This window comes from Gossypium hirsutum, chromosome D03 (genome assembly GCF_007990345.1).
Source record: "Gossypium hirsutum isolate 1008001.06 chromosome D03, Gossypium_hirsutum_v2.1, whole genome shotgun sequence".
NCBI classification, from domain to species: domain Eukaryota; kingdom Viridiplantae; phylum Streptophyta; class Magnoliopsida; order Malvales; family Malvaceae; genus Gossypium; species Gossypium hirsutum.
The window spans coordinates 43,253,469-43,263,270 of NC_053439.1; the positions used below are offsets into that span (position 1 = coordinate 43,253,469).

The 9,802-nt window shown below is 33.7% G+C and overlaps 1 protein-coding gene across 1 annotated transcript; it reads left to right on the forward strand.

Moving 5' to 3' along the window:
• Positions 1-1,579: 1,579 nt before the first annotated feature.
• Positions 1,580-5,831, forward strand: LOC107949640 (protein NBR1 homolog). Its single transcript, XM_016884373.2, has 7 exons — positions 1,580-1,836; positions 2,499-3,598; positions 3,683-3,806; positions 3,881-4,129; positions 4,250-4,399; positions 4,493-5,143; positions 5,229-5,831. The coding sequence occupies exons 1-7, from the start codon at positions 1,813-1,815 to the stop codon at positions 5,325-5,327; spliced, it is 2,397 nt and encodes a 798-aa protein (XP_016739862.2). The 5' UTR covers positions 1,580-1,812; the 3' UTR covers positions 5,328-5,831.
• The last annotated feature ends 3,971 nt before the right edge of the window (positions 5,832-9,802 follow it).

The following is a 9,802-nucleotide window of genomic DNA, read 5'->3' on the forward strand; positions in this document are numbered from 1 at the left end:
ACTAGCAAGATGAGTCTACACCATTGCCTCCAAGCTACGAGCACCTTTGATGTTGAACGAGTTATATGTCCCCGGATCAACAGAAGCACAAAATTGATACCTAATAGACAAAACTTTCATTAGCGTTGTTTCGAATATTTTACGCCTAATTCTTTTATAAAGTTCTGTCAAATCTATGTTCTGGTTAAAAACCAGTCGCACTGTAGTCTCCGATAAAAAAACAACACCGTTCTTGGTGTGACGAACCTCACCATCATAGTAAATAACAACACTAATACGTTCACTCATCTTCAATTTCTATCCTTCTTAGCCTCTCTAATTTTTTTTGCTATAACTTATGCAACCTGAGAAAAAAATTTGGCTAATTTATAGCCTCAGGCCAAATAGGAACTACTGTAGCAAAAGAGCGTCCACGTGGGAGCTTCTTTCTGTACTTTTGCTGACATTGCATCCTACTTGAAGCGTTTTTGACACTATTTGCTCAGAAACATCTTCTCAAAATTATTTTTTCAGAAACTACTGTAGCAAAAGAACGTCCATGTGGGAGCTTCTTTCAGTACTTTTGTTGACAATGCATCCTGCTTAAAACGTTTTTGACACTATTTGCTCAGAAACGTCTTCTCAAAATTATTTTTTTAGGAACTACTGTAGTAAAATAGCGTCCACGTGGGAGCTTTTTTAAATTAACAAATAATTTAATTAACCCTAAACCCCAAACCCTAATTTATTTGATTTTTTCTTAAAACCCTAAATACTAAACCCTAATCTAATTTTTTTAAAATTTATAATTAATTTACTCAAGTAACCCTAAACCTTAATTTATTTGATTTTTTCTTAAAAAACCTAAACCCTAAACCCTAATCTAATTTTTTTAAAAATTTATAATTAATTTACTCAAGTAACCCTAAACACTAATTTATTTGATTTTTTCTTAAAAACCATAAACACTAAACCCTAATCTAATTTTTTAAAATTTATAATTAATTGAATTAAGAAACCCTAAACCCTTATTTATTTATTTTTTCCTTAAAACCATAAAATCTAAAAACCCAAAAATATCAAAATCCTAACTCTAATTGTAGAAAACTCTAACCCTAAAAAACAGGAAAAACGCTTCCTCAAGGAAGCGCTTTGTCTACGTAGACACAAAGCGCACCCTCAAGGACGCGTTTTCTGTGCACGTGGACAAAGCGCTTCCTTAAGGAAGCGTTTTCCTACTTTATCTCCTGACAGCGCGCTGACGTGGACGCGTTTTGGGAGAAATTAGCCTATTCCAGTAGTTAATTCAGGACCTAGCCTATTTCAATAATTTTAAAAATAAAAAAAACTTTTATTGGTAATTTATCCAGATTAATATATCCTATAAAATACTTGTTAACTCCTTAATTATCGAGTTTAGTGTACCAAATATTTTGCCCCTATTAAACACTGCTCTAAGTTCCAACTCAATCCTAGAATAGAGTCGTTTGCTTGCTTGGGGAAAAAGATAAAGACTGAAAAAGACGGGGAAAAAAAGCAAAAAAAGTCAATGAAATTTCTTATTGGCTAAGCTATGCGAGCCGCTATAAATAAATAAATAAACCCAAACGAAAGAGGAAAAATAATATCTTTGGATTGAAACAGAAAAAAAAGAGCTTCCGCCACAAGGAAAGGAACTCCGCGGCTTCCGTTCCGTATTTACTCGGCCACTCCCTTACAAAATAGAAACAGAACCCTTCATTACCTCAAATATTCGTCTCCCTATTACTCTTTTCCTCTAGGGTTAGGGTTTTCTTTCCCGATTCACCTCCGTTCTCTTTCTTCTGATAAGCTATGGAATCTAATCTCGTTATCAAGGTTCGTTCTTTCATCTTTTTATAACCTTTTCATCTCCCTTTTCCTTACACAACACTGCAGTTTCAGTATTTTATCTTATGCTAAGCTCCTTTTATTCTTTTTATTTGTTTATTTTTAATATTTTCCCTGTTTCCTCGGGAAAAATGTGGATTTTTGTTTTGTTTTTTAATTTTTAATTTGAGGCCGATTATGTCCATCGTGATTGTTTTGCTTATTTTGATTTGTGATTGTCAAATACAGTGAAGGCTTTTTGCCTTTAAATTCTGAGTTTATTTCATGAATATCAATCATGCACATACGATAATTGTAATGTCATTTTTAGAATGAATATCAATCATGCAGTGAAGGCTTTTTGCTTTAAATTTCTAGGTTGATTTATGCAGTGAAGGCTGTTTGCTTTAAATTTCTAGGTTGATTTCATGAGTGTACATCATGCATAAATGATAACTTCTTTGTTAAATTTAGAATGAATTTATGATTAAATCTAATTGTTCCTTTTGATATATTTCCATTGATTTCTTGGTTCCCTAATTATAAAATGTTACCGATACCATAATTGTAGTCAGTTGTTCGAACAAGATGCTTTGTTTATATTTTTTATTTATTAAATTTATTTTTTAGATTCCTTATACTATATATTGTTGCAAATGTTACGGATGCAGGTTAAGTATGGAAATACTCTAAGGCGTTTCAATGCTCGAATTGTTGATGGTGAACACCTGGATCTTAATATGACTGGACTAAGGGCAAAAATTATGGGGCTTTTCAATTTTCCTTTTGATAGTGAACTTACTCTGACATATATTGATGAAGATGGGGATATTGTTACCCTTGTTGATGATGATGATTTGTGTGATGTGATGAGGCAACGCCTTAAATTCTTGAGGATTAATGTGCAGCTAAATAATGACAAGCTCAGTAAACCTTACACAAGATCAAGTGGTGGTTCTACTCCCTTGAGATCTCCATCTGTTCAGCCTCCGTTGCCAAGCTTTAATACTGCTTCTGCTGATGCACTGAATTCTGTACCAGAGCCTCTTCGTGATGCTCTAAGTGAAGTTTTCTCAAAGCTTTCCGTAGAAGTTGCTTCAAAAGCTGCATCCGCCAGTCCATTGTTGGGTGATCTTTTGGAGTCCTTGTCTAAGATGGGACAATCCTACTTGAGTCCTGCTTCCCAACCTGGAGTTGGTGCTGATTCTGGCATTCCTGTTGGATCTTCTGAGAGCCCTTCTGGACCATCTGCTCCAACTGGTGTTCTACCAAAATTTACAGCTGTTGATTCAAGCTTCAAGACTGGCAAGGAAGCCAACACTGGAAACGCAGCAGATGGTGTGGATGTACCTGATGGTTTTTATCCAGGTACTGTTGATTTGAATGCTGGCCCTCCTTATGATGCCAACCTTTCTGGATATACTACCATGCCCTCTGGACCATCTGCACTGAACATTTGTGCTCATAATGACAAGAAAAACACAAAGGAGAACAATGGACGTAACAAGGGGAAGAATGTGAGCATGGATGCAGCAACTCCCTTCTTTGATACTACAAGGAAAGATTATCCTTCAAATGAATGTCCCTTCAGTGGAGTGCCTGTAGCAAATGGCCCTACTGTGCCTCCGTTTTCGTACCATCCCTTTAGTCCAAGTAAAAGGAGCTTTGTATCGACTGATGGAAATGTCTTGTTTGGTACATTCCACAAGGGAGTTCAGTGTGATGGTTGTGGGGTTCTTCCCATTACTGGACCTCGGTTCAAGTCTAAAGTGTAAGAAATGTTATTAAGCACTGATCATTCCTTTTTGGACTTGATTTTTATTGTTTTTATTACTCACTGAACTTGCGAATGCAGAAACGACAACTATGATCTATGCAGCATCTGCTTTTCTAAAATGGGAAATGAAGCTGATTATATAAGAATGGACAAGCCTATGCATTACCGGCATCCATGGTGTTTCAGGGCATCAAATGATCATGTAATTTTCTTTTCATGTTTGCTTGTTAACTGTTCTCTACCTTTCAGTGATATGGGGTCTATTTTTATTTATAGGTTCCAAGAGTTGGCCCAGCTCTCCCTCATGTCTTGAGGAATCGTGTACTAAAGTTGTCTCGGCCTAAACTAGAAAGTCACTTTATCTTGGATGTCAATGTATTGGATGGGACTGTAATGGCTCCATCTACACCATTTACAAAGATCTGGCGAATGCGCAACAATGGTACTCTGCCCTGGTATCGTGGGATGCAACTTGTCTGGATTGGGGGAGACAAGTTAACAAATGCAATCTCAGTTGATATAGACGTAATGTGTTCGATCTTCTGCATTAATTGCAATCTGCTATATCATTTCATGTGTACTCATTAACTAAATGATTTTATTGCTGTGCTTGATTATTTGTTTCATCCTCCCAACTTATGACAGATTCCTGCCGAAGGTGTGCCTCTTGATGGGGACCTGGACATTGTTGTTGATTTTACTGCACCAAAGTTGCCTGGTCGGTATGTTTCTTACTGGAGGATGGCATCTGAATCTGGCATTAAGTTTGGACAACGTGTTTGGGTTCTTATCCATGTAAGTCTTGTATTTTCAAAGAGGTTGATATGCTTTTAGAGCTTTAGTTTTCTCAACAGTTGAGTCACTTCTAATTACAATTTGTTAATGCAGGTTGATTCTTCCCTGAAGGATTCAATTTGTGATAACCTTCAGGGTTTTAACTTGAATTTGCCGCCTGAAAGCAGTGGCCAAAAAGACTCTCACATTGCGGATATGAATGCTGATTTTGTTACTGAGCTTTGTAGCTCTGGTGCAGGCCCTGTGCCAGTGAAGCACATGGTTACTGAACAATCAACAAAGGAGCAGACAGTAAACAACAGTGATGTCCCAGACCCTGTTCCTACATCCTCATTCGTGAGTTATCCCATCATTGATCAAAGTGTTGTAGTACCTGTTTCCCAACCACCTATACAATCTTCATCTGAGGCATATCCCATCAGTGACCAAGGCATTTCAGTCCCTGCGGTTCCACAAACTCCACCTTCATCTGTGTCTTATCCTATCATTGATTTTTCAGAAGCTGCTCCTGTTGGACCCTCTCAAGTGCCACACCCTGCAATCAGCGTGCAAGCACCTAGTCAAGGGGAGAGTGAAAATATTGTTGAGCAGTCTCTACTTAAGGAACTTGAAGATATGGGGTTCAAGCAGGTTGATTTGAACAAGGACATTTTGAGGAGGAATGAATATGATCTGGAGAAGTCTGTTGATGATCTTTGTGGGGTGGCTGAATGGGATCCGATACTTGAGGAGCTGCAGGAAATGGTAATTATCTGCAACTATCACGGTCATACTCTTTTTTTTTTTTTTTGGGTGATGTCGATGACATTGGGTGTTTGTGTGGGTGCAGGGTTTCTGTGATGCTGAAACGAACAAGAAGCTGCTGAAGAAGAACAACGGAAGCATCAAGGGAGTTGTCATGGATCTGTTAACAGGAGAAGGTGCTTAAATTATTAATTATGGATGATGGCTCGTGGTTTCTAGGCATTTTATTATATATAAATAAATGAGTGTGCGCATCTAAACCATGTCTTTATGAAGCAGCTGCCTTTTAATTTCTTGTCTTCTGAAGTATGCGGGGGCTAAAGAAACGAGCTGTAAACGTTTTGCTGTTTATTTGAACTATGAAGCCTAAAGGCTATAACTACTTGTGTATATATAGTTATTTACATTAAATATATATTTGTCTTGAAAAATTAAATTCAAAAAATCGAGGGAAGGTGACACTTATCTAGCCATACATTGGATCATTATAATTTTGTGAGAGGGGACGAGTTATAGGCTTTGATTTTTATTTTTATTTTTATTTTTATTTTTCATGAATAACTTAATTGTTTAGAAACATCTACACGTTTTAAATAATAGTTTAGGGCTTTTAGTAATGAGTTTGTGTTTTACAAGTTACTTTGTATCTTAGAGAATTCATGTTTCAATTGACGCTCTCATTTGTTAAGTAATGTTTTATTCTCCATAAATTAGTTTCTTTGAATTCTTCATTTGTTAAGCAATCATCTTCGTTTACTTTGATAAAGAGGAAGCAGTTATCAGCGAAAAGAAGACGAGAAAGGATGGGAAAGTGACAATTAGTTTTGTACCCTACAATAATAAAATGAGACTGCAAATAAACACTAACAAGCTCAACTAGACTTGCATACAAATGAGAAGAACTTCCTTTGGGTAGGGTGATTGGATTGCTGGGATGGATGGACCATCTCTAAATTCTCTTCACAATGTTGAACCTTTTTGGCATCGTGAACAATGGTTACCTCCCAATAATCCGGAGCATTGTTCTTGATCAATTCTCCTATCCCTTGCTTGTCTGAACAAAACATTTACAAACATCATCTTATATCATACATACATAAATAAGGTTTTAAGTTTGACAACATGATTTAAGCTTAGGCTTTTTGGTGCTTCAACTACTTTTTATGAAACAATTAATATTCAATCATGAAAAATGATGTGCGGTAGTGGGTGTTTTGTTCTGATGACGAGGCTGGTCATGTTGAGTACTTGGAATGAGTTGGAGAATTGGTTTGGACATGGACTTGACTCTCAATCAGCATCCTATCCACCATCACCTGTGCATGGTGATTAAGAAAGAATACATTTTTATTTCAGTTCTTACAAATTGATAAAATCCTTTTGGTTTAAATATGTCAGGGTCTCTGTATTCTTCTTTAATCATCATTTCAGAACACCCAAGTCAGGTCATCTTTTCCAATCCTTGTCATTTCCATCAGCAAAGCTCTTTCCCACTTGTCCAATCTCGAGTTTGCTGCCGGCACTACTTTTCTTCTTCTATAGACATAAAGAATGAAAAGGTAGTTAAGTGGAGGGTGAAAGGAAGAGCCAAGAAAACAAGATTTCGGCGTAAGCGGATTGGAAGTGTAATGGTCATTCTTTGCTCTCAATGCCACAAAACAAAGACGGGGACATTCCCTAATTTTAATATGTCAAGGTTGTGGATTTGGATATATATCAAATAAGTCTCTGGACAAGATAGAAATAGAATAGCACGCAACAAAACAAATAAATAATGGGACCCTTCCCTTCTATATTTCTACGTTCGAGTGATTATTTGTTAATATCTACTTTTATTTTTAATAATTTAGTCCGTCCAATTATTAAATTTAAAAAATTAAGTTTAATTGTTATCACCATTAAAGTTATTCTATTAACTTCTCTAATACTACATTTTGTTTTTTAAAAAGGTTTATATGAAAAATAGATTTTCAAACTACGCAACTTTTCCTATTTAGGTACCTAGAGGTTTTTTTTTGTCAAAGTAGATACTTGAAGTTTTATCCCATTATCACTTTAAGTTTCAACCCTTAAATTAAAATAATTTAGTTTTAAATATTTTTATTTAATTAAAAATGCTACACATCATAATTTGATTGGTTCAGACTTTTTTTTTAATTGGAGTCAACGTTTAAAATAATTTTTATTTAATTAAAAATGACACATGTTATAATATGATTCGTTCAGGAGTTTTTTAACGAAAGGTAACAGTTGATACCTTAAGTGGTAACAAAATAAAACTTTAGGTACCAAAATAAGAAACATTGCATAGTGTGGGTACCTATTTTTCATATAAGCCTAAAAAAATACACTTGGTATTCATGTACTAATAAAAATAGAGTTGAAAATATTGACTAAGATTTTTTCTTAAAAAACACTTATTTGAATTCATCATGATAAAAAATATTTTTTTTTCTATTAGAATGGTGTTCTTAAGAAAAGCTTACATAATTTTAAATGAAATAATTAACAATAAAAACTAATTAGAGTAACTAATGACATTATAGAAGGAGAGGGATCAAATTATGTTAAAAATTAAAGTATATAGATCAAATCACAAATTTCAACATAGTTTAGGAGTCAAAATTAAAATTTGATTATTGTTTTATAAAATTAAAAGAAAAAACGACACAAGCTAGCCACGTGTCAATCTCAAAAAACTTAAGACATTCAATATATAGAAATACTAACTATTTCGACTAATTAATAACATTATAAAAATTAATGAACTAAATTATGCTAAAAGTAGATGCATAGAGATTAAATCTCAAATTTAGGCATAATAAAATGATCAAAATTGGAATTTAACCAATTTTTTAAAATGTAATAAGGAAAAAATAAGGAGAGAGCGAAAGTGGATAGGGGTGTCCGAAATTCGGTTAACCGACCGAATTCGGTTAATTGGTCGGTTAACCAAATATTTTCGGTCGGAGGTTGGTTAATAATTTTTTGAGTTTTTGGTTAATGGTTAATTCGGTTCAAAATCGGTCAGTTAACCGAATTTTTTCGATTTAACCAAAAAATTAATAAATAAAATTATAATATATAAATAGCCCACTATTCACCCAAACCCAATCCAACATAAACCCAATCTAATATATATAAACCCAAGTACCCAACCCAACCCAATCCAATTACCCAACTCAATCATAAAAATTACAAATAATTTAATAAATAAAAATAAAAATCTAAAACTAAAACTAAAAGTCTAAAACTAAAACATAGACATAGACGACAGAAATAAAAAAAATCTCTAACTTTCAAAATCCCTAATTGAAATCTCCCAAAATTTTTCTATTGTCACTGCTAGGCTAGCTACCTTTGTGAACCGTCCGGCGTCTACCAGATCACCATCACCGGCGAGTTGAAGTAGGCATACATTTGTCCAGTGGTAATGTTTTTCTTGAAAATTTGGGCACTATTTTACTGCTTGCTTATTCTACATCTTGACCAAGTGTCCTGAATTCCTTCCATTGCATTTAATCTGGTTCGCATCACCGGATTTTCCCTATGTTACCAGTCATTTGTGGGAATGCCCTTATTTGTTTTTTGAGAAATGTCTCTTTCTTGAACTTGAGCATGGTTGGAAGCAGATCCTACTAAAGATCTTTTGTGTATTTTGCAAAAAAGTATCATAGCTGGAGCTACGGCTGGTGTTGTCGTCGAAGCAGCTCTATACCCAATTGATACAGTAAAAACTCGACTCTAGTTTTATTTTCAAAGATTATTAAGTTTCATTTGATTAGAATTAGATGGAATATGTGGGGTTAACTTCTAATTAAATTTATTTAGTTTAAGATTCATTGATTTATTGCTGTAATTTTTGTTTATTTTTATTTGTTGTCAAAGGGTAAAATTTCAATTAGAGTTACTATTTGATACTTGTATAATGAAGTTGATTGAAATTTCATTGAGAGTTGTATGTATGTGTTGTAAAAAAAAAAAAGATAATATTTGTGCCTGCATTATTCTATTAACTAATTTTTTAACAAATTGCTTTCCTGTCTGCCGTCCTCTTTTTAACTTTTGGCTGTTTACTCTTTGAATACCTGTGATCAAGCGCCCATAATCAACTGTTTCCTCTTCGAATACCTATGGTAGGCAGCCATGGACAAAAAGATTTTTGTCTTAGTAATTCTTTTATCAAATCTTATAATGTGTAGTAAGCTTTTAACTAAACCTTAAATGTTGGATTAATTTCTTTTTAAAATCTTCTTTATTTTAAAAGTTTACGATTAAATCTTTCTCTACTTGTATATTTATATTATGATGCTTAATTGGTTTTGAACTTTCTTAAATGTTATCATTGTCTTCTGAATTTTATTTATATTAAATGAAAGTGAGTGTTATTTATATTTAAAAATTTATAAGTTATTTATATTTTAATTCAAATTTAATTTAGTATTATATATAATATATTTGATTAAGTTTAATTATTATGAGTGATAGTTGTTTCATGCAACATTTTTTGTTTATGTATGACTGTAATCATTATTATAATTTTTTTTCACAGTTTTGAATATAAATTAAAATTAGTGTAATGGTACGAACATGAGAATATAATTCTTAGATTTTGGTTTAAAAATACATTAATTGAAAATGAATACTTGTTTAAACCAA

Coding starts and splice junctions, on each gene's coding strand:
- LOC107949640 (XM_016884373.2), top strand. CDS start 1,813: ATGGAATCTAATCTCGTTATCAAG. Junction 1,837..2,498: donor AATCTAATCTCGTTATCAAG/GTTCGTTCTTTC, acceptor TTACGGATGCAG/GTTAAGTATGGAAATACTCT. Junction 4,130..4,249: donor CAATCTCAGTTGATATAGAC/GTAATGTGTTCG, acceptor AACTTATGACAG/ATTCCTGCCGAAGGTGTGCC.